The 27,688-nt window shown below is 44.7% G+C and overlaps 1 protein-coding gene across 1 annotated transcript in view; it reads right to left on the bottom strand.

Moving 5' to 3' along the window:
* Positions 1-2,092: 2,092 nt before the first annotated feature.
* LOC127226811 (transforming acidic coiled-coil-containing protein 1-like) overlaps positions 2,093-27,688 on the bottom strand; it is a 46,399-nt gene continuing 20,803 nt past the window's right edge. The window contains 16 exon segments of the mRNA XM_051190937.1: positions 2,093-2,244; positions 3,733-3,852; positions 7,473-7,589; positions 8,283-8,317; positions 8,320-8,413; positions 8,415-8,443; positions 10,219-10,262; positions 12,377-12,453; positions 13,618-13,743; positions 16,203-16,255; positions 20,456-20,576; positions 21,637-21,697; positions 22,996-23,031; positions 25,599-25,768; positions 25,770-25,991; positions 25,993-26,690. Coding sequence (XP_051046894.1) covers positions 2,176-2,244; positions 3,733-3,852; positions 7,473-7,589; positions 8,283-8,317; positions 8,320-8,413; positions 8,415-8,443; positions 10,219-10,262; positions 12,377-12,453; positions 13,618-13,743; positions 16,203-16,255; positions 20,456-20,576; positions 21,637-21,697; positions 22,996-23,031; positions 25,599-25,768; positions 25,770-25,991; positions 25,993-26,690 — 2,072 coding nt within the window. The 3' untranslated portion in view covers positions 2,093-2,175.

The raw sequence follows: 27,688 nt of genomic DNA on the forward strand, positions 1-27,688 counted from the left end.
TATGTCCCTGAAGACACTTGAACCTGACAGTATGTCTACAGCTACAACTTTCACGTTAAGCCACTGTGACTAAATTCAGAGTCCAAATGATTGTCAAGCCATTTCTCCAACCACAGATAACTGTTTGTGTTTTTGTATGAAGTCTTAAGACAGTAGGCCTCAAAAATACAGCCTAACCTAAGCACCAATTATAATAAATGCATATTGACAAATGTGATTTCTAGCTTGAAAAGACGTACTCACTGCCTGGAGCTAAAGCTTGTGCCCTTGGCGTGCCCAGCTAAAGGAACGCTGTTGCTAAGATCTACAGAGTTTTCTCTATGAGGCACAATCATTTTCTGAAGATGGGGCATGCAATATTTTTACAAGGAGGAAAACACGTGTGTACTCAATACTGCATAATTACCATGATGACTCAGGGTAGAAAAGTAAGGCAAAATGCATTAAAACTTGATGAAGCTGGGCGGTGGTGGCACACGCCTTTAGTCCCAGCACTCGGGAGGCAGAGGCAGGAGGATCTCTTGGTTCAAGGCCAGCCTGGTCTACAGAGTGAGTTCCATGACAGGCTCCAAAGCTGAAACCCTGTCTCTTAAAACCAAAAAACAAACAAACAAAAACTTGAATTAATTTGGTGTTGCCGATCAAATGGGAAGGAATTTACTGGCATCAACATGGGGGATTTCTACTTGGGGGTTAATGTGTAGTATGGAGTTCACAGAATTTCATTTTGTCTGTGTGGACCTTCTTTGTCCCTGCCGCCCTCCCCAGCACTCATGCTGACATATGGGGGATGAGTCACATGAGCTGCTTACTGCCTGTTTTGTTCAAAACATGTGTTGTTGTTTTTAAGTCTCTGAAGTGTGCCGTGCTTGTAAACACAGAAAACCACAGTCCTTCACCCTCCTAACTGGTCCTTAGGCACCCTGTATGTTTTAACAAGATCAGCTGACCCTTTCCCAGAGTCCCTTTGGGTGTATTTGAAATAGACAACAGCTAATTTCCTTTGAGACTAACTGCCCAGGCGACATCCATCAAATACCAGCTCCGAGGGAGGCCCACACTGCTGTCAGAGGAGATGGCAAAGGCTACTTTCAGTACAAGCACAAAGGGCCACAAGGGCCCAAATACTGGGAGCACCAGACAGCACTGCCAAGGCTTTCTTGAACATCAAACCTACATCCCTGACCTCCCTATCCCCAATCTCCCCACCTGACTCAAGTTCTAGTTTGGTTGTGTGATTTCATGAGAAAATGTCTATTTTGTCTAGTGCTGTGCTGTCTGTCCTTAAGCTCTGTTTGAGTGGTTTTCCCGCCCAGGCCTCCAGATAGCTAAGACAGCTAAGATGTTACCATGTGTCCTTCCACTCACCCCTTTTCTGAAACATGAGCTCGTAGTCCAGGCTGGAGGATGACCCTGAGCTTCTGATCCTCCTGCCTCCACTTCTGGAGTTTTTGGGATTACAGGCGTGCCCTACAATATCCAGTTTTGTAATTCTGGGGATCAAGCCCAGGGCTTTGTGTATAGAAACACGCTAGCAAGAGAGCTATAATGTCAACCCCTACAAAGTCTGACACTAGCTTTTAGACCCTGAGGTTCTGTTTCCAAAGAAGATCTACATTGATTTACCTAACTATGCTCCTTCCTGGGAATTCTTATCTGAATTCCCCCGGGGGCAGGGGAGCAGCATGTATAGATAGATGTGCATGCATGAGTAAAAGTCTGTAAATAAAAGGGAACTCGGAGTCACTGATAAGCTGTTAGGAGCAATAGGCCAAACTGTCTCCTTTGATAAACTGTTGATATTGAAATTTAAAAGATTAACCGGGTCATAAAAATATCAAATATGTGCTGGGAAGATGATCCCATACAGTTGCCACAAAACTAGAAATTTCACAGTTGGGAGAAGTAAAGTTAACAGCAAGATGAACTGAAGATGGAGAAGCACATGCCGGACCTGCCCAGCCTGGACCTGCAGCCCAGCAGGGCTGGGCTGTCGCATCCTCCTTTCCGCCGGCCCAGGCTCCAGCTGCGGCAGAAGGGGACAGGCAGCAGCAGGCATGTGCTTTTGTAAAGTTCTTTTCTCTGCAAAGGGGGATTATTTCTGGATAAGGCAAGATATCTGTGGTCAGGACACAAGCAGCCAGACTCAGACCTGCACAGCTCACAGGAGGAACCTCAGTCAGTCTTTCCCAGCTTTGCGATCAGCTCGTCACAGATTTTTGTCAGTTCTTCAATTTCCTGATTCTGAAAGATAGAGGATATGCAGGCTGCTTTGTGCTCTGAGAAAGGCCAGTGGCTAGACTATTCCTAGACATCCTAGCGCAACTCAGCACTTCCCTGCACACCGCAGTCTTGGGAGAGCAGAAGGACAAATGCCTCCTCCTTTCTACCCATCAAAATGTGCTCGCACACAGTATGGCACTGAACTGAGCTGTTGATGCCGGGCCCCTGACCCTTAGCTCACTTGCTAAAAAACACAGGCCACGGATCTCACTTCACCTACCATCCCAGCCTTCAGGGGTGAGGGATTCAGGGTCTGAATGGTGGGGCCACCAGACACAAACTGTAAGTCAAAGGTGTCACTGCATGACTGCACACGTGTGGTGACACAGGGGAGGTTAAACAGTGAAGAAGGGAAGGGCTGAACCCGCTGAGCAGCGAGGACTGCTGAGCAGAAGTGAGGACAGTAGGCGGCATGGAGACCGAGCATTAGGCGTTCTCTCTGACAGCCGGAAGGATCAGCAAAGAGGGCTGGAGCAGCTGCCCTTCCAACTCACCCAGAGGTATATGCAACCCCAAGGGGCAAGTGTTGACAAATACCCCAAGGAGAGTGATCTCTGTAGAATGGAAAAGCATCCTGAGATGCAGGGTTAGGATCAAGCGTGCACCACCAAGCCCAGTCAGGCAGGTGTGAAGGCAGGTGTGAGAGACGGAGCGTGAGAGAGGGTAGGAGGAGTGTGGTAGAGGGGCAGGTGCGAGAACGAGAGGCTGGCCTCAGAGGCAGGCATCAGGCCCCAGAACCCTCAGCACCACATTTCAATAAAACACTCCAACTCAGCTCCGGCAAGAGCTCTCTGCCCTCTTGTGCTGACTTCCAAATGAGATTGCCTTAGTTACCTCAGCACCTTGTCTTTATGCTTCACTAGCTTGCTTGTCCAATGGCAAGCACCCAGTCTCGAACCTTGGTGACACTGTCTGTATGGCAGCATCTCAGCATCCATTATGTTGGGGCTGATTTGGGCTATCCTGTCCTATTATAGGATCTTGGCAGCATCTCTGGCCTTTACCCACTTCAGGGCTACTAGCATCTCCCAATCACAACAGTCAAGTCCAAGTCTCCAGACGTAGCTAGTGTCCCTGGAGGGCACATCTGCTCTGAAATAAATCTTTAGGTCTAATGAATGGAAGATGCTCAAACTGCACAAGAAGAGGGGGTAAATGGCAGCCTTAGGACCCTAGTGTCCAAGCCTCCTGAACTCCAATTAAAACACAACCCCCCCCCTTGGACCCCCTGCCAATGGCTGATGGCTACCCTTAGCCTTGGTTACATATGATGTATGTCCTCTGAACCCGTTCATAAAAAGCTATGGAGTAAGTCTGTGTAAAAAGGGCAAGGTCACTTTCACTCCAGGTCCATGACAAGCTAAGTACACCAGGGACTGACATGAGCCACAGAGGAGGAGAGCAGCCCAATGCCTCTGTAGCCTAGCAGAAGCTCCTCCCGTGACGTACCTTCTGCTGAAGGGCCCTTTCTAGAGACTCCACCTTCATCTGCTCTTTCCGGAGTCCAGCGTGGAGAGCAGCGCTCTCAGCCTTCGCCTTTGAGCGAACCTGAGCAATCTCTTCATTACTCTGTGATGGAGTGTTGGGTTTGTTTGCAGAAAAAAAATAAGTACATGGTTAGCCACAAGGAACAGACAGACTCAGGGCACTGACTACTGATTTCCACAAAACCCAGAGTTGAAATAACTGAGAAAAAAAACAAAAACAAAACAAAAAACAAAACAAACAAAAAAAAACAAACAAACAAGAAACGATAACTCAGAAAGTGTAAGCACACTTCCAGTGGGTACATCCTGAGCAGAATCAAACTGCTATCCTTCAAATTTGGTGTATTAGTTATGATTTATTAAAGTTCTTGCCTGAGGGTCAGAAAGCAAAGCTAGCCACAAGCACAGAGGTCAGATAACAGTCATACACACCTTTAATCTTAGCAGCCATACTAGCAAACCATAGAGGGTGGTGGCACATGCCCTTAATCCCAGGACTCGGAAGACACAGGCATACAGATCTGTTAGTTCCGGCCACACAAGACGATCCAGTCCTAGCAGCAGAGAAACAGCTCACACAAGGTGATCTCAGCACTTGGGATCATGAGCCTTTAATCCCAGGATTTGAGAGGTATAAAAGAAGAACTAAAGGGGCCCCATGTGGAATTTATTCTCTAGCTACTTTGAGGACAAGACAACCCTTTCAGCCTGAGGTAGAGGTAAGAGCTAGTGGGGCCAGCTACATTGCTTTTCTGATCAGCTTGAGGGAATTTGAACTTGAGTATCTATCTTTGGCTTTATTTTTAGTAATATTCAAAAGTTGTATGACTTATTATTATTATTATTATTATTATTATTTGTAAACAATGCTAACTTTTAAGGATCTCGTACAAGGGTGGGCTGGATTACTCTAAATATGATCACTCAGCAAATGTCCTCTTCCACTTAAATGGTGGTATAAAGGCAGCTCTATATTCAAGCATTTGCTTCATTCCTACCCTTACATTAGGACTGTCCTTGCTGACCAGCTCTCATATGTAGCATTTCCTGGTTTTCTTTTCCACTGGTCAACACTGCTGACCTAAACACAGAAAGTACAGGTACTGATGTCTATGAGTTCACCCTCCCGAGTATCTTTCTCTATCAATGAGATGCAAAGGAAAGACATCATGCCACTTTAATAAACATCCCATTTAATTGATAAAAGATTAAAACTAAAACCTCACCAGCAACAAAAGACATGCAAATTAAAATAGCAAGCTTTTGTGTGGGGGACTGAAGCCGTGCCTCTTGTGCAGCTAAGTGGGTATTCATGGTCAAACAGTCAGTTTATGGTTTTGGCCTAAGTATACAAAGAAAGACAGGATCACATGCCATGGGAAAGATGGGGTCATGGCGTGGCAATGAGGGAAAAGAAATATACACGCCTCATGACACAAAAGCAATCCCATCTTTAGCTACACCTCACAGAAATGTCACTCTGTTAATGTAGGCATTTTTCAATAGGGAGAGTGTGAACCAACTCAAACGTTCATCGGGGGTAAAGAGTGTTATGGCACTGGAGAGCTGGCTCAATGCTTAAGAGCCCTGGCTGTTCTGGCAGAGGACCCAGCTTCCATTCCCGGTACCCACATGGTGGCTCTCAACCAGCAGACACCTAATAAAAGGAATTAGACTGAGCTATGAGTTCTGACTTGGTAAATGGCTCTAATATGCTACTAAGTTGAAAGGGAAATCTGTAGGCTTTTTTGAGATAATATATATCAAAAAGGCACAAAACAACATAAGGACATGCAACAAATCCTTAGTGGAGGCCATAAAAGAGTAGGAAGGAGAGAAACTCCCATGGTTACAGATGGGAATACAGATCACAAAACACATACTACACTATATTGCTTTGTAGTTAAAAACCGAGGATGGGAGATGACCATGGTGGCACATGCCCCTTGGTCCTAGCAGAGGCAGAGACAGGTGGATCTCTGTGAGTTTGAGATCACTTGGTCTATAGATCGAGTTCCAGGACAGTCAAGGATACACAATGAGATTTCATCCCACCTCCTCCCGCAAGGGGGTTTCTTGTATTGTTTGGTGACTGTCTCGGAAATTGCTCTATAGACCAGGTTGGTCTCGGCTCAGAGATCTGCCTGCCTCTCCCTCCAAAGTGCTGGGATTAAAGGCATGCACCACCAATGCCCAGTTCATCTTTTAAAAAGAGGGAGGAGAGGGAAATACCTGTCCCTGGGGGGTAATTCTAAAAATGTGTTATTGGACTTCAGGACTGCGGGGAAAGAAAAGAAGGAAGCCATGCAAGCACGAGAAGGAAAACTGGAAAATATTCTACCTACAATGGAGAAGACTTTTAACACTGTGACAGGATTCAGGAACCTCAAATGGAGTGACTGACACTCTTACCACAGTCAAAGATTTTTTTGTTTTCTTTTCTTTTCTTTTCTTTCTTTCTTTCTTTCTTTCTTTTTTTTTTTTTTTTTTTTTTTTTTTTTTTTTCCTGAGTAGGGCATGGTGGCATAAGCCATGAGTCTAGAACTTGGCTGAGGCAACTTCAAGGTCAGACTGAACTATACAGGAAGACCCTGACATATTTCTGTACATCAGAACACACTACAAAGCTTCATGATAGGATCTCTGTCCAGCATGTGCCAAGTCTGGGGTTCAATCCCAGCACCTAACAAACAAACACAGAAAGGAAACCCTGCCCGCCCCCATAAACAGAGCCAGCACACACACACACACACACACACACACACACACACACACACACACACACACACAATAGTAAGCTCAGAAAATGAATCACAACTACAGTGAGAGCTAGTGCCCCTAGTATATGACACATGTTAAGTTACAAAGGAAAAGGCGAAGAACAGTCAGTCATAATAAGGTGTTTAAGTGGATAATTGTTGAAATACACTTAATTTTACCAAGGTAAATATAAGATAAATAAAACTACTCTGAATGTGTATAATGCTATGAATATAGTAAATGCTGTGTTTTCTTGCCAAACCCCCACAAAAAGCTAACACTTTGGCCTGTTACATTTGAAGATAAACTAAAAAGTGGAGCTATTGGCAGGGAAAACACACTACCGTAGGTCGTCGAGGGGATAAGTTGATGTATGCCTAATGAGGACAATTGGACAGTGCGTATGATTATTATATGTCTGCTGGTCTCCAACTCCCTCGCCTTTTATCATGAAGGCACTAAAGGGCAGTCACTACAGAACTTCTGCACCACAAGACTTTAATAACCACAATGTCCAGCAAGAGGGCTGCCTAAATGGAGACCTTCTCAACTGTGAAATGCCAGGGAGAAGGTCCTTGTGGGCATGGAAAGATAAACCATGGGGGTCAGCATGTATGTCTGAGGAAAAACACAGAATACCAACACTAATGAGCTAAAAGTTAAGAGGTGACAGAGGGATATTGTGTGTACACTAAACACCTTTTTTTTTTTTTTAATATTCACAAATGTTTTAACCATGCAGAGAAATAAAATCACACACACCCAGGCATGTACTCTGAAGCTGCAAGCAAGAATGCAGATACGAAAAGGTGCGATGTGTTGCTTTGTAGATAAAAAAGCAAACAAGAAAGCAGATAGCAAAAGGTATTAAGTATGTTACTTCATAGACAAAATAGTGTCTGCCTCCACCTGCAACAGTAACCAAGCGCACAGCACATTTACAAGCTCTTACTTGTCCAGCTTTTCCTCAGCATGAATCTTCAGGGCCTGGTATCGCTGCTCTTCTTGCTTGACTCTAGCTAAGTAATCCTGAGCACATTTTTTCAAGGCTTCTTCATTCTATTCCAAAGTGAAAATCCAAAACAAATGTGTATGTCTCTTTGTATCTCTTGCACAAAGGTTGGTTTTTATTGCTGCTGTTGTTTTTTGTTTTGTTTTATATAAGTAAACCTGCTCAAATGAGATGAGTTTAATTCATAGTCCATGGCAACATCAACTGGCTTGTGCAAGCCCCCACTAAAGAAAGCCTGTAGAGTTTCTCCGTGTCCTAATTTGCAGCACTAGACAGGGCTTCAACTTCCTAATGCAGCTTCTTTCTCAAGCCCTGTATTAGATAATTGGCCAGTGCCATCTTATTAATTTATTTTTAGTATTTAGTTTTCTAAGACAGGTCTCACTTTACAGCCTAGACTGGGTTAGGTTTCGAAATTCTTCTGCCTCACATTCCTTCAGATTAAGATTATAAAACACTTCATGTACAAAGGCCCTGTGTTAGACCTACCAAGAAAAAGAATTCCATGATACCTCTGATGGTACACAACTGAATGATTGATCCCACTCATTTCTTCTAGACTACTAGCTTGGACTTTGTTCAGTGAACTACGATCTCTTGTACTCTGACATTAGCAGAAGGCCAATGACCAAGAGGCCAGCAAGGCTTAGTCTCCCCACACAAGGCTGCCCACCACTGATAGGAGTGATTACAGGAAACCACACCACCACCCAGGAGACAGAGGCAGAAGGACACCCTACCTTCTTGAACCCTTCTAGCACGCCTTTCAGGTTTCATATCTCCTGAAGAGATCAGAAAGGGACCTTTCCACAGAGTTGAGGTCAGCCAGGGCCTGCTCTTTCTCCATCGTCAGCTGCTGGAAACTCTTCTGAGGAGGTCATGCTGGTCCTCTGCTCGTCTTCTGAGAACCACAAGTCAAAGGGGACAAGTGAAGGCCAACTCCGGATGAGCCAAACAATGTTAGAACTCATATTCTAGTGGGTGGACACACAGTGACAAGTGTTCCCTGAGGTGGGGACAGAGCCGGTGGTCACAGACTGGCCTGCCTCTCAGGAGAGACTGGAGCAGGTGCCCAGCAGGGACTGGGGATGGGAGCCACATAGAGCAGACAGCCAGGGCCAAGGCTAGGCTGGAAAGGCAGTTGGTGGTGTGGACAGTAGAGAAACCTTTTCAGAATAGATTCATGTCAGAGTCAAGCCTTAGAATGGTAACTAAAGGGGGCTGTAAGTTCAACACAGACGATTGTCACTGTTACTCTGTAAGCGGTCTCTGTGCTGGGTCTGATGGAAGGAATCAGAACTTGCAGTGAGAACACATTCCATCAGATGAAGGACTCATCAAGTGCACAGGCACATACCTGCCATGCCAGGACTGGGACACTGAGCTAAAAAACACTGAGTTCCAAGCCAGCCTGGGCTATACAGTGAGTTCAAGGCTGCCCTAGGGTGTGTCTCTGAAGGGCATTATCTTGCCTTTCCTCCATTCTTGCTGGTCACATACTGTCACCAACACAATGTTCTGTCCAAGCGTGCGGGACCCAGGGACTATAGACTGAACTCTCTAAAATCACAAATAAGCCCTTCCTCTGCCATTTACAGTCACGTTTTGGTCACAGGGGTGAGAAAATATATAGAAACAAGGTATGAGAACAAACAGAATCAGTACCTATAGAGAGCCCAGGCCAGTGAATACTGTATTAAATGACGTAAGCCAGACACGGAAGACAAATACTACATGAGCTGGAGATGAACAGAGGAAGGCTGGGTAATGAGTACCAGAATGCAAGTTCTAGTGTTCTATAATATAGTAGGATGACTTTCACCTACAAGAATTTGGTATATACTTTATAAAGAATTAGAAACTACATAGGAATTTGAATGTTCCCCAAGAAATGATAAATGTGTGTGTGTGTGTGTTTTCTTTTTAAGACAGGTCTCTCTATGTACTCCTGGCTGGCCTGGAACTTGCTATGTAGACCAGACTGGCCTTGAACTCACAGAGATCTGCCTGCCTCTGCCTCCTGGGAGTGGAGAATACTATGCACCTAGCCTGAAGTGACAAATGTTTATGGAAATAGAAATGCTAGCTATAATAGCTTAATCATTGGCCACTGTATTCATGTATAATATGCATAATTACGATATGTCACTTTTAAAAAACCAGAGAAGGTCTGGAAAGTGTGTATTGCTTTTGTGGAGTACCCAGGTTCAGTTCTTACTACCTACATTAGGCAACCCATAACCACCTCTAACTCCAGTTCCAGATGATCTGAAATCCTCTTGTGGTATCCATGGGCACCTGCAGCACATAAACTCATGAAGGTGTAGGTGCTCTGCAGCGTGCACGCGTGCCACGCGCATGCGCACACACACACGTAAACACACACGCACATGCACACACAAAAATCAATTTAGCTTTAAAAATAAATGAATAAGGCTTCAGAAAGCTAGCTATCTCCTTCAGGAATGATGTAATGACCAAGTGGGAAGGCACCATGGGGAATGTGCCCTTTCAGACACAGAATCTGCCAGAGCCTTGGCTTTGACTCCACAGATTTCAAAACTGGAAAAACAAGTGTTTGTCTGTTGTTATGACAATCTGAATAGGCTCGGATAGGTCCTATGGCCCACGCTCAAAAAACAAAACCAAAACAAACAAGAAAACCTTTCTCCTTACCAATCATTTGGGCAATGGTCTTTTCATATTCAGCCACAATTTTCCTAAAAAAGAAAAAAAAAGTAATTTATAAAACTTGTTTTGCTATCAGAAGCAATGGAAGTCATAGAAATACTACCTGAAACGAATTCATGAACATATAGTAACACATATATAAACCACGTCTTTACTCTGCCTCCCTTCTTTGTTTTTTCTTATAGATATAAGGCTTACTAGAGGTCTGAAGGGTTAAATGTTCTTAGCAGAAGATAAAAAAGGAAGAAAGGCAATGGGAAGAAACAGGCTTACGTCCTGGGTGCCAGGACAGAGCCCTAGTCTCGCACAAGCTAAGTATGTGCTCTACCACTGGGCTGTACCCTGAACACCAGAAGCTTTTGACAACTTGTATTGAAGAAGCTGTCCTGGTCATTTCTTACTGTCAGCTTGATACAACCAGAGTTACCTGGCATGAGAGAGACTCAACTGAAGAAGTGTCCTGATCACACTGGCCCGTGCCCTCTTCAGTGACTCTCCTGACTGACGGCACCCGTCATCCCTCAGCAGGAAGTCTGGTTCTATAAAAAAAGCTAGTTGAGCAAGTCAGTAAGGGGCATCCCTCCATGGTTCCTGCCTCAGTTCCTGCCCTCACTCTACCTTGACGATGACCATGGCCTGCAAGTATAAACTGAAACCCTTCCCTCTCCCAAGCTGCTTTCAGCCATGGTGTTTTTCACAGCAACAGAAAGCCAGCTAGGACATATGCCTTTTAGTGTTTCATTTTCCCATTTAAACATTGTGAGACAATCTGTTTAAATTAAAGGCGCTGTTCGGAGCTTCTCTGAGATCACTCTGACTTCAGTCTTTCCAGGCTTATCTACCTTCCTAAGCATCGTTCTCCTCTGATTCGGCTACAAAGTTTTATCTTGTGTCCTTCTCCACAAGTATTTCACTTATTTGGAGATCCTGAAGACCATGCCCTTGAGCTGGCCTTTCACTCAGTGAAGTGTGGTTAGTCTGAACTGCCCAGTGCCTGGAGATCTTCCCTTACTGGTGTGTCCACCAAGCTGGTGTCTGCATCCGAGGTCCTTATGGTGGCTACTGTAAGCTCACTAATGGTGGGGCTGTTCCAAGCCCAGCACTGGGCCTTGAACCAGGAAATCCTCCCATACCAAATAATATGGGAGGACAAATTACAGTCGTCATGTTTAAAATATCTGGTCAGCACTCCAATGCTCGCTGGTGAGGTTCATGCTTTCTTTCTTTGAGGTTATCTTCAGTAACGTAATGACTCAAATTTCTAGACTGGACAAAGAAAAAAGAAAAGGAGATTTCTTTGGGAGTGGGGGAGGGGCACAAATCTCTGGGATAAAAGTGTAGCTGACTGCCATGAACTTGTTATGGGCCCCAGGCTGGCCTCAAACCTGTGGCTGTTCTCGTGCTCCAGTCTCTATACAGGTGCTGGGATTACAGGAAGTTGAAAGCCCTCACCATCACTACCACCATGGCTAAAGACTTTTATTCAAAGCCCACTAAATTTGCTTTTACTAATTTCAATACCTCCATCATTGAATATATCAATAAATTTTATTACTTTTTATTGTTTGTTTGTTTGTTTTTTGTTTTTGGAGACAGAGTTTCTCTGTATTGTTTTGGAGCCTGTCCTAGAACTTGCTCTGTAGACCAGGCTGACCTCGAACTCAGAGTGCCTCTGCCTCCTGAGTGCTGAGATTAAAGGTGCAAATGGGTATTTTTAAATAGATTTCTGTCATTCTTTTTAAAAGGCAAGAATTATATGAGTTCTGGTTGCACGTGGTATTGTAAATAGCCCACAGAAGCTAAGGCATTTGAAAAAATAACTAGTCACTACTAGCTCTGACTTCTTTCCTTCCTTTTTTAAGACAGTACCTTCCTATGTCACCCTGGCTATCCTAGAACTTGGTAAGTAGGCCAGGCTGGCCTCAAACTCAGACATCACCTAGCTCTGCCTTGATCTCTAGAGTGCTAGGACTAAAGGTGAGCACCGCCATGCCCAGACGGTCAGACGGTACTGACTTCTTAATCTCAGATTGCTCAAAGTCCTCACATTGTCAGCCATTGCTTTTGTGACAAGAACACACTGCTGACTAAACCAGCAAAGTACAAAGGCAGCAGCCAAGCCCACCCCCAGTGCCGGTCTAACCTCATCTCCAAGACTTCCTCTCGGGTCTCTTCGTATTTCTTCTTCCATTCATTTGCTTCAATCTCTTTAGTGATTATCTAGATTATAACAGAGCTTTGTTTTACTTCATCTATCTATTGGAAACTGAAAAATAATGCATGACCAAGTCTGACACAAGATATTCGACTAACATTTAGGAATATAGTACATCTCACTGCTGTTATATAACGTTCATAAACATCTGGGAAAGTACATTGTCAACTGCACAGGGTGCTGTGACACAGCCACCACCAAGTGAGGGGACAGGACAGCACCCTCACATTTAGGCCATACTTGCAACTCCTCTACATTTTTGTGTCTTTATTTTGAGAGACAATGTATCCACGTTCAGTTTTGAACTTGTGATCCTCCTGCCTTAGCCAACCACGTGCTGGGATTAGTGCATCACCACACTGGGAAAGATGCACATCCCTTCCCGTAGTGATGTCTCAGCACCATAAGAACTGAGTCAGGATGAAGGGGCTCAGGGTGCAGCTCATAACAGGGGTCCAATGGTCATCCAGCACCCTCCTTTTCCCTACACTCCTTAGGGTCCCTCTTCCTGCTAACTGTTCCTGTACATCTTCTGTTTTGTGCTTATATAAAGAATCTTAAGAATATAGAAATGAGGGGTTGGAGATATGGTTCAGTGGGGGAAGAGCACTGGATGCTCTTCCAGAGGACCCAGTTTCAATTCCCAGCACCCATATGGCAGCTCACACCTGTCTGTAACTCCAGTTCCAGGGGATCTGACACTCTCACACAGACATACGTACAAGCAAAACACCAATGAGCATATACCAAAAAAAAAAAAAAAAAAAGAATATAGAAATGGGACTGGAGGGATGGCTCAGAGGTTAAGATCCCTGGCTGCTGTTTCAAAGGACCCGAGTTCAGTTCCCAGTAAATCCAGCTTGAGGGATTAGGTGCTCCTCTGTCATACATCTAAAATAAAAAAAAAAAGCCCAGGGGCTACCCTGTATGCTTCAACCTGACCAGACGCAGCTTTCCCCTGATCTACTACTACGTGGTAGTAGCACACCTCAGCGTACACAAAGTCCCACTGATACCTCTGTGTATCAGCTCACTGAAGACCAGCGCTAATGTCCAAGTCTACAGGAACCCCTTTATGTGAGCCATAGGGGGCTACCATGAACAGAAAGCTGCAGGCTACGGTGAGATGAGCCAGCAGAGACGGGACCTCTGCAGATAAACAACTTTACCTCCTCTCTGATCAAAGTGAGCACAGCAGTCTTGTCCGCTTCGCTGAGGCAGATCCCATCCAGGGGGCTCTCACCTCCACAGGCCACAGACACGGGGGCCTTTTCTGAAGAGGACTCCAGCGGTCCCTGCAGGACAGGGGTTGCATTTAACACAGTCAGTTTCCCTCAGCTTACCCATGAATATCCCTCAACAGCTTCCTCGGCACAAAGCAGATCAAACCCTTTAGAGGTGTGCTGGCAGAAGAAGCAGGAGAAGGGAGTAGCTTCAAGCAGACAATCTAGTTTCAGGACTAACTACAGGAAGAGGCCCTAGTGACTACTGGGATCGGCTTATGGAGGAAGAGAATCCTAGGCAGAAGAGAATACCTCAGTTTTCTGGTATTTTCTGGGGATGTGTCCTAGGCAAATAATTTCTCAAGAACAGTGAGAATCCTTCCACTCACATATGGATGCTTGTATGTCTCCATTTAACCATTTTAGCAATGATGCTAACATGTATTACTGACTTCCATGCCAACAGGCAGATGTGGCAAATCTATCTGACCTTTGACCTTCATCCTTCCAGTTCAGGATCACCAAGAACCTGAGCTGCAGTGATGACCTCAAGTTCACATACATATTAACCCTTATACAAAGAGACCAGATACAACATAAAACAACGAGCAGTTCATTTTTGCAACTAAATCTGCAGCCGTTGGGCGCCTGGTGTACCAGGATAGCCCACAGTTCTAAAGAGACAGATATGGTTGGTATTTTGCTGTTCCCAAAGCTTTTTTTTTTTTTTTTTTTTTTTTTTTAAAGAAGCAATTTCCACCTAGGAAAGTGAAGTTTTTTGTGTATGTGTGACCTAACAACCAAAATGCCAGCCAAAGTGACCCTGGACACCATCTCAACCTCCAAGTGTGAGTGAGCACACACAACTGAGAAGTTACTGACTGGTAATCAGTCTGTTTCCTGGCATCTTGTTTAAACAAAGACTAAACAGAAAACCTAATGGCAACGTCAACCAGTGGCTTTAAAACTTTCTGGGTCATTGTGGCCTCCTACTTTCTCCAAATGCTCAAAAACATGTATATAATTTTAGCATACGTCTTTATAGACCTTAGCCTTGGACCCAACTTAGAAATTTATCTTTGGTTACAGAAAAGAGAAATTCCAATGCCACCACCCAGCAGTGCACATTCTCCAGAAGCTCTTGGGGAGTGGAGTTTAACCAGAGGACACTTGGGTAACCTCTACCAGGTTCCCCCCAAATCCCCATACCTCTCTTGTATAATTTCATTTTAGATGATGGCTGCTCTCAATCACCACCCAGATATGGCAAAGGTCACTGTGGTGGTTTGACTGTATTGGCCCCCATAACCTGATAGGGAGTAGCACTATTAGGAGGTGTGGCCTTGTTGAAGGAAGTGTGTCACTGTGGGGATTTTGTATATACTCAAGCCACGTCCAGTGAAACAGTTCACTTCCTGCTGCCTGCAGGATGTGGAACTCTCAGCTCCTTCTCCGGTACCATGCCTGCCTGCGTACTGCCATGCCTCTCCCATAATGATAACAGACTAAACCTCTGAAACCGTAAGCGAGTCACCAGTTAAATGTCGTCCTTTAAAAGAGTTGCCATGGTGACAAGTTGGCCACAGAGTCTCTGCTCCTATACCCTGGGATGTTCTGAGGAAAGACCCATGATGCAAAGAACTGATGTGTCCACCAATAACAAGGTAAGATTGGAAGCAAATCCACCTTCAAGCAAGCACAAAGATCCGCTCTGGTCAATAATTTAGTCAAGAAAGGCCTTGAATCAGGGGCCCTGGCACCCTGTCCCCACAAAGGACAGGAACAATGAAGTAATAAATGTTTCTTATTTTAGCCACTAAATTTTGGACTCTAGAAATGTAAGCCCCAAATAAACCTTTTCTTGTACCAGTTGCCTTGTTCATGGGGTTTTATCACAGCAATGGAAAAGTAATCAATATACTTGCTGTGTAATCTAGGATGGTCTTGAATTTGGGGCCATCTTCCTACCTCAGCCTCCCAAGTACCAGGATTTTAATAAGGTGTGAGTTACCATTCCAGTTTTGATTTTAGTAGCACATTTAACATACCCCAATTGTTATCTTATTAGGAGTCAATATAAGAAATCACTGAGACATTTACTAATCCTCTCTTTTTGTATACTTAGCCTTCAAAGGTTGCCTGTATTTATATTATATAAGGCATCTTGATTCAGACTAATAATAGTTCAAGTTGCCCTAGACACACGGGGCTAGTGATTGTTGTAAAGAACATTATGCGTGAATATTAAGATCTTCAGATAAAGAAACTGTGAGTGTGAACATGTACACCATGGCGTGCATACAGAGGTCAAAGGTCAACTCTGTGGAGTCCATTCTCTCCTTCCGCCTTTATGTGGGTGGTCAGGCTTAGGCAGCAAGCACTTTCCCTGCTGAGCCATCTGGCCCACCAGACATTTCTTCTTCTCCACATCACCTAATAATAACTAGAATTACTTAATCAAATTAGTGTGTGCTCTAAACAAACCCAAGAGAAACATAAGCCACCCCCACCCTCCATGTTTGGGAACTCACAAGCCCAGCTGAGTCTTCTTTCTCCGTCTTCTGCCATGTCTCCTTCTCTACGCCTGAAATAGAGAGTCATTTTTATACTTATCCCAAGGAATGGGTCCCTTTGTTCCTGGTGAAGGCTAGGCAACTCCAGTGCAGGCTTAGAACAACAGGACACAGAGCTGCAAGATTTCTAAGAGGAGCGCTGTCATTCTCTTTCTTGAGCTCTGGGGTAAAAAGTCCACAAGAAACACAGGCTGGCAGAGTTAGTAACCTGGCAACCCTCAGGCAGAAGGAACGGCAGGTCTGCCCCCTTGTGTCCACTGGAAATTTAGCAGAATTGTACTAAACCAATTTCAGAAAGCGGAAACAAATACGGAACCCTACTTTATTCCTAAATCGGAGCACATTTAAATTCTGGCTCAGGAGGACACTCTCAGTATAATTCATGTAGCAGATAAAACAGCCTTAAATCCAAGCCTGAAAACTAAGTTCATAATTGTCTAACTGGCTTCCTCAGGCCTCTTTTCCGGGAATTAGGTGACATGGTAGGAAGGTTGGGGAACAGATATGACTAAAGGAAGCCTAAAATTTAGAAAAGCAAACAAAAAATAAAGCTGAAAACATCCTTGCTGCAGTATTAAAATACTATTTCACTCAATACTTAAAACACAAATGTCAGCGTCACAACAGTTCTTCTAATCGGTTTCACTTTTAAACCACAATCTAGTGTAAACCTCTCGTCTCCATTCGCTGACCACCCCAGCCATCAGACACAGCGCAGAAATGACAACAAGGGGTGGGGGATAACTTACTCAGTTTGGACTTTCTACCTGCTTTCTGGGGTTAGTGGCAGGTCATGACTGCTTTCTTTCTTTCTATTCATCTATTTGTTTTACATCCCAGCCACAGCCTCCAGGTCATGATGTTAAATCTCTAAATATAAAATCTCACAAATCAAATTTTCTTAGGAAGACTCAAATCTTTAATAACACTTGTTGTCAGAGACCACGGTTCTACTTTAAGAGCACACTGTGACACGGGACAGGACGTTACCGAGGGTCTTTTCTTCCAGAGTGACATAAGAGCCCTATCTATGGCAAGAGGCGCTGAGCCAGGTTAGCCTCGGCTCCTGACTAGCAAGGATTTCAAGTTCAATCTCCATCTACCACAGTGAGAAGAGAGAGTCACTTCATGTTTTAGCCCTGGACAGGGATCAAACACCACCATTTACAATGATGCAGTTCAGAACACTACTCCAGGGAGAGATGAACTCAGCACCTCGGAAGCTGCAGAGTGGTCCTCTGCTCTCTGATGTAACCTGCAGAAGAATTCTCTCATCTCCCCCTGAAACAGGTCCCATGGGGCTCATTCGGGAAATGTTTCCTCAGTGCCCAAAGGAGGAGCATCTTCTCATCCTCGAAGACACAAAGAACATGAGCAAGCATGTCTTCTTACACTGAGTTCTCTGGTCTCCACCATTAGATCATTCTAAACACACTGCTATGACTGTCCACAAAAACATCTTTCAGTTAGAGCTGGAGAGATGGCTCAGAGGTTAAGAAAACACACTGCTCTCACAGGACCCTGAGTTCAGTCCTAGCACCTACATCATGAGGCTCACAGCATCCGGTAACTACAGCTCCAGGGGGACTGGATGCTTCTGGCCTCCACAGGCACCTGTATTCACACGCACACACCTATACCACTCACATAATGAAAATTAATCTGTTGGTCAGGTGTTGGTAGCAGATGCCTTTAATCCCAGAACTTGGAAGGTAGAGGCAGGCAGGACTCTTGTGAGTTCGAGGCCAGCCTGTGTCTACAGAGCACTATTTAAGCTGAGTGAGGTGGTCTGAATGAGAACGGCTCCCCGTCTACTCGAGTGCTTGGTAGAACTGTTATCTGGGAAGGATTAGGTTTGGTCTTCTTTGGTGCCCCCCTCCCCTGTGGTTACTGTGTCAAAATGTAAGCTCTTGGCTGCCTCTGCCTGCTGCCATGTTCACTGTCATGATGTCATGGACTCCAATCCTCTGGAATCATGAGCCCCTAACTTAAACGCTTTCTGTCATGGTGCTCTGTCACAGCAATAGAAAAGTAACTAAGACAGAAACTGGTACGAGGGGTGTGGGCTCTTGCTGACAGACCTGCCCATGCAGGGGTTGGAGGGATGCAGAAGGCTCTGGGACTTTGAACTAGGAAACAGCTGAACACTGTAAAAGGGGCTTAGATAGGCCATTCTAGTAGGAGCCATTCTAATAGTGCTGGGAGTAACATGGCCTGCGGAGGCCCAGCTCAAGAAGGTTCAGAGGGGAACAATATTAGCGGCCTAGAGAGTATTCTTGGGATATTTATGCAAAGAACATGGAGGTTTTTGCCTTTGTTGTCAAAAAGTCTGCCTGAGGCTAAACTAGGTGTTTTGGATTAATTTCACTGCCAGAGAAAATTTCAAGACAAGCTTAATATTGATGGTTATTAGCAACCCCTTCTACCCAGATCTACAATGAAAAAAAGAGAAACTGAGGCAAAATACAAAATTGGGGAGAAAAAGAGCACCAGGAAATTTAATGCTGGAGCCATGGTTTGTGCTAAAAGAGGAAGGGGAAATGGAATGAAGGGAATGGTGCCCCAAGGTGAGACCCAGCCAGCCAACCCTGCAATCTGGGGGGAAAAAAAAAAAAACCCAAAGAAATTATGTTCCTGACAGGTACCATCAAATAAAGCTTACGCTGATGTAATTCAAAGAGGGGCTAGGTGCATTCTACACAAGCAGCAGAATTTGGCATCGACAGGCACATGGTCCTTGCTTTAGAGTCAGATCTCAGGATGCTGGAGATGCCTCAGGTGTGGGATGCTTGCCAAGGAGCCCTGCAGACCGGGAGTGGAACCAGCTCAGCAGAAGTGTGGCCAGGAAACTGCTGGCATCAGACAGACTTACAAGATTCCAAATCTGTCATTTCCTCACTTTCCTATTCCTCTCTTTGGGGATCATAATGTATATCCTGTGCATTTTATATTGGAAGTATGTAATTTGCTTAAGGCCAAAAGAATGGCTCCCATAGGCTCATATAGTGAATACGTGGATCCCAACTGGAGGGAAGGGTTGGGGGTGTGGCCTTGTTGGAGGAGGTGTCACTGGGAGTGCTCCTTGAGGTTTCCAAGTTCCAGCCATTCCTACTCAGTCCCCTTCTCTCCCTGCCTTGTGGTTGCTGTCTCAACATGTGAGCTCGCAGCTACCTCTCCAGGGCCACTCCTGCCTGCTGCCTGCTTCCATGATGGCCGTGGGCTCTAACCCTCTGGAACCCTGAGCCTAAAAGTTAAATGCTTTCTTTTACATGTTGCCTTGGTTGTGGTGTTTTGACATGGCAACAGAAAAAGACCTAAGACACTGGGCATGGTGGGATAAGCCTGCCACCCCAGGATTTGAGAGCCCAGGTTGGAGGACTGCGAAACAGTTGAGGCCAGTCTGATCTACCTAAGTGTTCTAGGTCAGCCAGGGCCATAGAGCTAGACCCTGTCTCAAACAAACAAATGAAACAAACATAAATTAGTTTCAGTGTGCAAAACAATAAAAGAAAAAAGAAAAAGAAAAAGAATCAAGACCAATCCTATACTTTTCTGTTTATATGGCCTTCACTTTAGAATGTTCTTGTATTATGTAAAACTTACTTTAATGTGGGTATGATGACATATGCCTGAAATTCTAACATTCAACTGACAGATATTGAATTTAATTTAAGGCCTGAATGGCTCAACAAAACCAAGGGTTGCGGATATAGCCCAGCGATAGGTAGAGGGCTCGCCTGGCACACACAAGCCCTGGGCTCAATTCCCAGCGCACAGAGACAGAATAACCCTCTGAAGGAGGGTGGAAAGCAAGCTGCAGGAGGAGGACAAGCAACAGGGAGAGCACTAAAGTCAGGCCGCCACAGGCAAGCACCACGACCTCCATGGTACAATGTCTGGAAGCTAAACAGGGAGCATGACAACCCCCAAATGCCATGTGTAGGACATATCAGGCCACTCTAAGATTAACGGTACTGGCGCAAAACCATGGAGAAATTCAATAGACATCTCCTGGGCACTGTGCCTAGGACTGTGCTAAGTACGCCTGTTTCTCTTCCAGTGCAGACCAAAGTACATACAGATCTGCACCCTACCTGTCCCTGGGGTGACTGCCAGGGCCTTTCCAGCACTTCTGTATCGAGGATGAAAATGCAAGGCTTATGGTAGACACGGGAACATCGGAACAGTGTGCCCCCCCCCCCCGCCCTCACCTTTCACCTCTGCCCCCGCTGGTTTCTGACCGCAGGATGTGGACGCCAGTTTCTCCTCATCGGTAGCGTGGCCGTCCCTATTAGAAATGTCTGAGATCTGCGAGATCACGGCTCCTTCGTCCTGGGAAATGCAACAGAGAAGACAATTGTCCTTCAGAAGGGCAGTGGTGGTAACCAGTGACATTTCTAGAATGAGCATGCAGCTGTGAACGCATGAGGGTATTTCAGATTTGCCACAGGTCCAGCTACAAAACTAAGAGAAAGCTTTAGTCTTACAAACATGAAACATTGCTTCCAGAACTTCAGTTCTGTGGTTTGGGCCTGAAATTTTAGAAGTTGTGCTTTTCTAATCTAAACAGAAAAGTTTAAGCACTTCAAGAGCTCTGAGGTAAGAGTTTCAGTTTTCTTGCATATAGTCCCCTTTCTTAGTTCAAGTACACTAATTACTCCATATATTCATATATGCATAGCATAAATCACTAGAATGAAACAAGAATCAGTATCAATATAATTTCTGGATTCCATGGCAATATCTATTACCAACTATTAACAAGATGAAGAGGAGGAAGTTTTGTATTAAGAGTCTCTCAACTGTCTGAACTTTTTTTGCATGTTCCATGCCCAGGCTCTCTTCAGACTTATTTTCAGGTCCTCTATTCTACTGAAGACAACAAATTGGGAAACCACCTGAGCCTTACAAGTCAACACCCTTTATAGAACCGATTCTAAAACTTCACAGCACCGGTGACCTGGAGAGTGGGGCATTGTGGTGAATCATTAGAATGAATGTGCCCCTCCTCCCCTCCCCAGGGAAGATGAGTGTGAGACTGTCTTTTCTTTCTTCTTTCTCTCTTCCTTTTCAATGACTTATTTTTATTTCAAGTGCATTAGTGTTTTGTTTGCATCTATGTCTGAATGAGGGTGTCAGATCCCCTGGAACTGGAATTACGACAACTGTGAGCTGCCATGTGGGTGCTAGGAATCAAACCCCGGTCCTCGGGAGGAGCAGCCAGTGCTAGTAACCACTGAGCCATCTCCCTATGTCCCGAGCTGTCTTTCCTGTCAGGCCTTTCTGGATGAGTATGAGACACTAAGGACCAAATAACTAGTTTCTTTAAGTCTGAGTCCTCAGACACCCCCCCACAGGACAAAACCCATTCTGGAGACCAGAACAGACTTACCTGAGAACACGTATCCAAATCAAGAGACTGAGTTTCGTATTTCTTCACCTTGCAGCCACTCCTAGAAATGAGAGGAACAGACAAGCCAGTTTGGAATCCCAATGACAACTCTGCAGGTATGAGATGGAGCAGAGCACAGGCTGTAGCACAGAAGCCAAAGCGCATGGCACCACACGATCATACACTTGCATGGCAGAGCTATGGCGACGATGCGGCGGATCCTAGTGACTCATGGCCAGGCTCACTCGGTTCTATGGATTGCCAGATACCACAACTCTGAACCCCACATGTTTAATCACACACCACAAAAAACCTTTCCAAGACTCTGAGTACCTCTAAGAACAGCCTCAGCAGCTAGAGACATTGGTTGTGATCTTTACTCATTTGGTTTTGACGTCATCAGAAAATTACCACGCTGGACCAGATTCTTTGAAAAGTCTTTATTGCACTAAAAACCACAGCAATCTCCAAAGACAGAGCCAGTCAGTCAAGGATTGGGCGCTTACAGAAAGGATCTATGGGCACGAGAAAGTATCGGAGACAAATAGTTACCATTCTTAGGTAGTAAAGAGGAGGGGAAAGACCATGTAGGGTACAATGCCCAGAATTGCAGAAAACTCAGCCATCGTATTTTTAGTCTAGTACATAATTCATGATCAAAGGACTATCACAGATTCTCCTATGTTTTAATCAACTTAAAATATCCAGGAGGAAAAAAACCCACATTATCCTGACCAACAAAAGAAAAAAGTACTTCCAATTTGTTTTCCGATCATGAAAAAAGAGAAAACACAGACAAGTATATAAAGTACTAGAGTGTACAAGGTTACCAATTAATTCATGGTCTTCTTCACCTTCTGTTCTAAGTGTCACCAGACTTAAGTTTACTCGGGAAAACTTATAACCTGTTCTGAGACAGCGGCCTCATCCCACCAAAAGAACAAAAGCAAAAATAAAACAAAGCAAAACAAACCCTAATTATTTCCAACAGTGAGTGCATAACAGGCCATCAAATCAATTGCTGTATATGATTGGGGCCAAGCCAGCTTTTGGTTCAAAGTGCCACATGACACATGCTAAGTAAGCCGGGGCACGCGCTTTTTGCACCTGAGGTGGAAAAAGCAGTATCCACTCCTTTGGGTACAGATGATTGCAAGGCTAAGCTGACTAAGATGTGGCAAATGGAATGCAAGACCATTATCAGAAGGCCCAAATAATGACAAGGTCAAACAGAAGCTAACATGCAGGGGGCAGGGGGGGGGAGGGGGGGGAGGGGGGCGCGCGGGGCAGTCGGGCAGAGGTGAGAGGAGACTGCCCAGAGTCCCGGGGACAGACAGAACCTACGGCAGAGGTACTTACAACAGAAAACAGAGAAATTTCACTTGCTCAGTAGTCCTGATGCATCAACAGAATTAGAGACAGGAAAGAGACACACAGATGGAAAAGAATCATGTGAAAACTAGAGCACTCATCTTTTGTCTGGCAGATGTCAAAGTTGCACAGTTCTTGGTATCATGTGAGATACAGATTTAAAACATCATGCCCAAGCCCGGCATGGTAGTGCATGCCTTCTAAGTCCAGTACTGGCAGGCCGATCTGTGGGAGTTCAAGGCCATCCTCACCTACAAAGCCAGCTCCCAGCCAGCCAGGGCTACACAGTGAGACCTTGCTTTAAAACAAACAAAATGCCAATATTAAAACAGAAAAAGTCGTATGCCCGAATGTTAGCTGTGGCAAATGAATGGTAACAAGACCTCAGCTTTAACACAGTAGAGAGAATACAAACACTGAGAAATGTTTTGTGCTCAGATTTATAGATGAAAAGTTAACCCCTCCCTGCATATAAGTAAGTGTACAGCACAGAAGCAACACTTCCCTACTGAGCATGCTCCCTCTAACTGTGCAAGACCAGGTCAAAGGCAACACCTGAACAACAACAACAACAACAACAAAACCACAGCTGGAAAGACACCTGACTGACTCCACCATCATTGTCACTAAGAAACTTAAAGTGAGCCAAGCATGGTGCAGTATGTCTGTCTGTAATTCGCACTTGGCAGGCTAAGGCAGCAGGGTCAAAAGTTAGAGGCTAGCCTGAATGTTACAAAGTGAGACCCTGCTTCAAAGGGAATGTAGAACGATTTCACATTATTTATACTATTTGCTCTGCAATGTTCTAACCATATTGCCCTGTCTCTATTTAAATACATCTTTTTGAATGTTCCCAAAAACTAACTGTCCACTGTGGGTGTTAATCCCACAATGCTTCAGTCTTTTCCAAGTGAAGGGACTCTGCTCTCCAAGTTCTAACATGGCTCAAGAACTCAAGGACACTTTTCTTACAGTTAAAGAGTGTTGACCGGTTACAAATCTTTTCATTAAGTCAGTGTGATCTATTAGATCATACATTTATTCCGAAAAAACGGAACAGTAGAAAAGGCCACCAGGTGAAGATAGCAGTACTCAAAAGTAGGCACTTCCTGGTTCTAAATACAAGGGACAGAGTCAGTGTCCTCTTAGGGAAATGCACTCACCTCACGCCTTCAACCTGCAGCTGGAAAGGCACTTACGGACCAAGGCTGTGGCAGGCATCTAGAGACAAAGTACCAGACCAGAAACACACCTGGAATGTACTCCAAATGCTGTCCAGACAAAACTACCTAACCCTAAAGGTCAAGAGAAGTCTGCACAATCAGTAGGAGTTTTCAAAGCCATTTAACTGTGCCTATGTAACCTGAGAGCAGACTTAAAACTCCAACTCCTGTCTCTTTATTCCCTTAAACATACGACCAATACTCAGGAGAACGGATTCCTAGTATGGATTAACTTCCTTGGCCTTGAAATTAGCATTTCTACTCTTTAACCCTCTGGATATTTTTCTTTCCAAAGTAATTTTACAATCAGGTGTTAAGACATAGTAAAGTTGAAGAATATTTCCTGTTTCCTGAGAATGGAGAGATGGTTCTGCAGTTAAGAGCACTGGCTGCTTTTTCCAGAGGACCCAGATTCAATTCCCAGCACCCACATGATGGTAGCTCACAGCTGTCTGTAACTTCAGTTCTAGGGAACCTGATGCCCTCATCTGTCCTCTGCAGCCCAGGCATGAAAGTTGTACACAGATATAAATTCAGGAAAAATACCTCAAATTTCCCTAGCCAATCTAACAACAACCACAAACACATTTCCTTTCAGTATTTTATTCTCCCAGTCACTGGCCCTTGCATCTAATATTTTAACAAGATGTCTTAGGGTTATAAACAGGTATGCTATTTTTTTATTCAACTTGAATTCCTGATCATGTAAACTTGTATCAAAATTAAAAAGCTGATGGGGAATATGGTCTGAAGTATTACTCTGGGAACTCCCAAACTAAATAAAAGTTCATTCCTGTTTCCCAGGAGAAAGTAGGAGATAGAAGGAACACACAATAAATCTACCCAGATTTAACTGGTCATTTGGAATACTCTCATTACAGAAATTCACTAATGAACTAGAAATACACAAGGAAACAAGAATTCTCATCACTACCACCAACAAAAAAATCACAACTTTCCATTCTATAAGACTGTTCTGGGTTATTTCTGACATCGCTGACCTAAGACAGATAATTTTGGAATCTAAAGATTGTGGTTAACACTGACACTTGAATTCTATGTACAATGTGATTCCTGGAAACCTCAAATCTTTACTTAATTTCTTTAAACAATTTTTTTTAGTATAGGGGTGAGGGGGTGACCTACACAAGTCAAGGATCCAAAGATAAGGCAGAAATCAACAGGGAAACCTCTGATGCTTCCAAATGCACAGAAGAGTTAGTTAGGCAAAGGGGCAAAGACTACAGAGTACAGTGCCCCCCACTGTACCGCAAACATTTATGAGTGCAATTCACAGAAACCAGAAGTAGCTGCCAAACTCCCAAAGAACACACCAGAGCACCATACCCAGCACCCGCTGTCACTCACGTTATTAAACGCGACTTTGCCTTCTTGGGTGAGTCTAAGATTTCATTAACATGATTACCAGCAGTGGATCGAAAGGTGCTGCCTGTCAAAGCTGTGCTTGGCTTAAAGGGATCCATGGACTCATCAAAGTTATCCGGGTCAAAGGGGTAGGAGGCTTTGGAGGAGAGGGGGTGCAGAGCTCTGCAGACTGGGGCAGCTCCCGGAGGAATTAAAGCTAGGGTGACCCCATTTACTAGGATCTAGCTTAGGAGATGTTTGAGGGAGACAGGCGTCTTGGACTCTTGGGTCTGCAGGCTGTTCCACATCTACTGGCTGACTGATGCCATCTTTCCGGATGTTGGGCATCAGTGTGTTAGGAGGCTTCCTTGGAAGGTCATTCTTGGCCTCGGCATGTTCCCCCACCTTCTGTAAAATCACATTCAAGTTTGACAGGAGAGTTCCTGGACCCCTCCTGCAGCTCACACCCTGAGCCACTGCTGCCATAACTGAGAGAGTCCACAGCTTCTTTCAGGTTAAGGGGAGATTGCTGGTCCCTGGCTCCTCTCAGCATACTAGGATGCATGCTCTTGGCTACTCCTTCGGGAGCCAAGAGGGAGGAAGCCCTAGGGAGGGGCAAACCCTCCATCATCATTTCCGTTTCAGATGCATCGCCTCTAGCGGTCTTATTCCTCAGAGAGATAGGTTTGGGCCTTCTCAGCTTGCTTCTGCTGGCCACAGGCTCTCCTATCTTCAGACCAGCTTCTGTAAAGGCCTCAAATGTAATCCCCATGCCTCCTTCTGTCACTGGCTTGTCCTGAGTAGCTTCTGATGCAGCAGAGGGCAAAGCCTTGCCTGAGAGTGCAGGTACACAGCCACAGGCTGCTTCTGTTCCAAGAGCAGCTGGGTCATCTGTGGAACTCCTGGTTTCTACTGAAAATGGCCTCACTACTGAGATCTTACTAACATCATGTTGGGTTTCTCCTTGGACACCCTTGACTGAGTGGGAATCAGTGGTCGCCTGTGGTGCTTCTTTTCCTGGAGATCTAGAACACGCATCAGATGGACATTTTTCAACTACTTCTGCCACAAACTGTTCATCCGCTTCTTGTGATTCTAGAAAAAAGAAACAGAGAAAGAAAGAAAGAAAACTCTATTAAAGACTCTATTAAAGAATTCTTCCTATCACTTGTAAAGAGTCCGCACTTTACCTCAACAAGCAGCAAGGTCTTCCCTTGACTCTTAGCTCAGCAGTTTCATGTTTAAAAAAGAGATAACCAGCTCTACACCCTAGCCAGGTGGTGGTGTGCGCCTTTAGTACCAGCACTCACTTGAGAGGCAGAGAAAGGTGGATCTCTGTGAGTTCGAGGCCAGCCTGGTCTACAGAGTGAGTTACAGGACAAGCTCCAAAGATACAGAGAAATCTGGTCTTGAAAAAAAAAAAAGAAACAAAAAGCTCTACACCCTAAAATGAATTTTCCTTGGCTAAGAAACCGCTATGCTAGTAATAGTACTGAGTGAACGGAAAGTAAATTATAGTTCTAGTGCATGTGTACCGTGTAATGCTAACGTCCTGTAGGTTCATGCTCTCTGGAGAACCCACATACAACAGCTCAGCTGGAAGGCTGCTGGGGAGCCACCAAGCTGCTTCCCAGACCAGATCACTTCAGTGAGCAGAACTGATCTGCCTAGTCCTAGTTTTCCCTGTCCCACAGGCTAAAACTGAATGAACTACTACAGACATAAAAAAATAAATCCCACCATGGCCAGATCATGGTCTACTTTTCTGTAGACACAATATTAAGAAATGGCCTGTCAAAAGAGGAAATTGCAAAAGCAAACATAGATAAGGCTTCAAAAGTAGGGAATAGCAATGTGAGCCTATAACCCAAGCACTCAGGAGGCAGAGACAGGGGGTCATGAGTTGGAGGCCAGCCTGGGCTGCGAGAGATTCTGTCTCAAAAAACAAATATAGAGATGGCTGTAAAATCAAATATCCCTTAGTTGACTAACACATAAACCACAAAGAAATGTCATTTGTTTTCCTTTATAACATTTGTCTCTAGGATAGAGCAGTAATCCCCTCAACCACTTGTAAACAAAATAATTTCTCA

Source organism: Phodopus roborovskii, unplaced genomic scaffold (assembly GCF_943737965.1).
Source record: "Phodopus roborovskii unplaced genomic scaffold, PHOROB, whole genome shotgun sequence".
In the NCBI taxonomy this organism is placed as follows: Eukaryota; Metazoa; Chordata; class Mammalia; order Rodentia; family Cricetidae; genus Phodopus; species Phodopus roborovskii.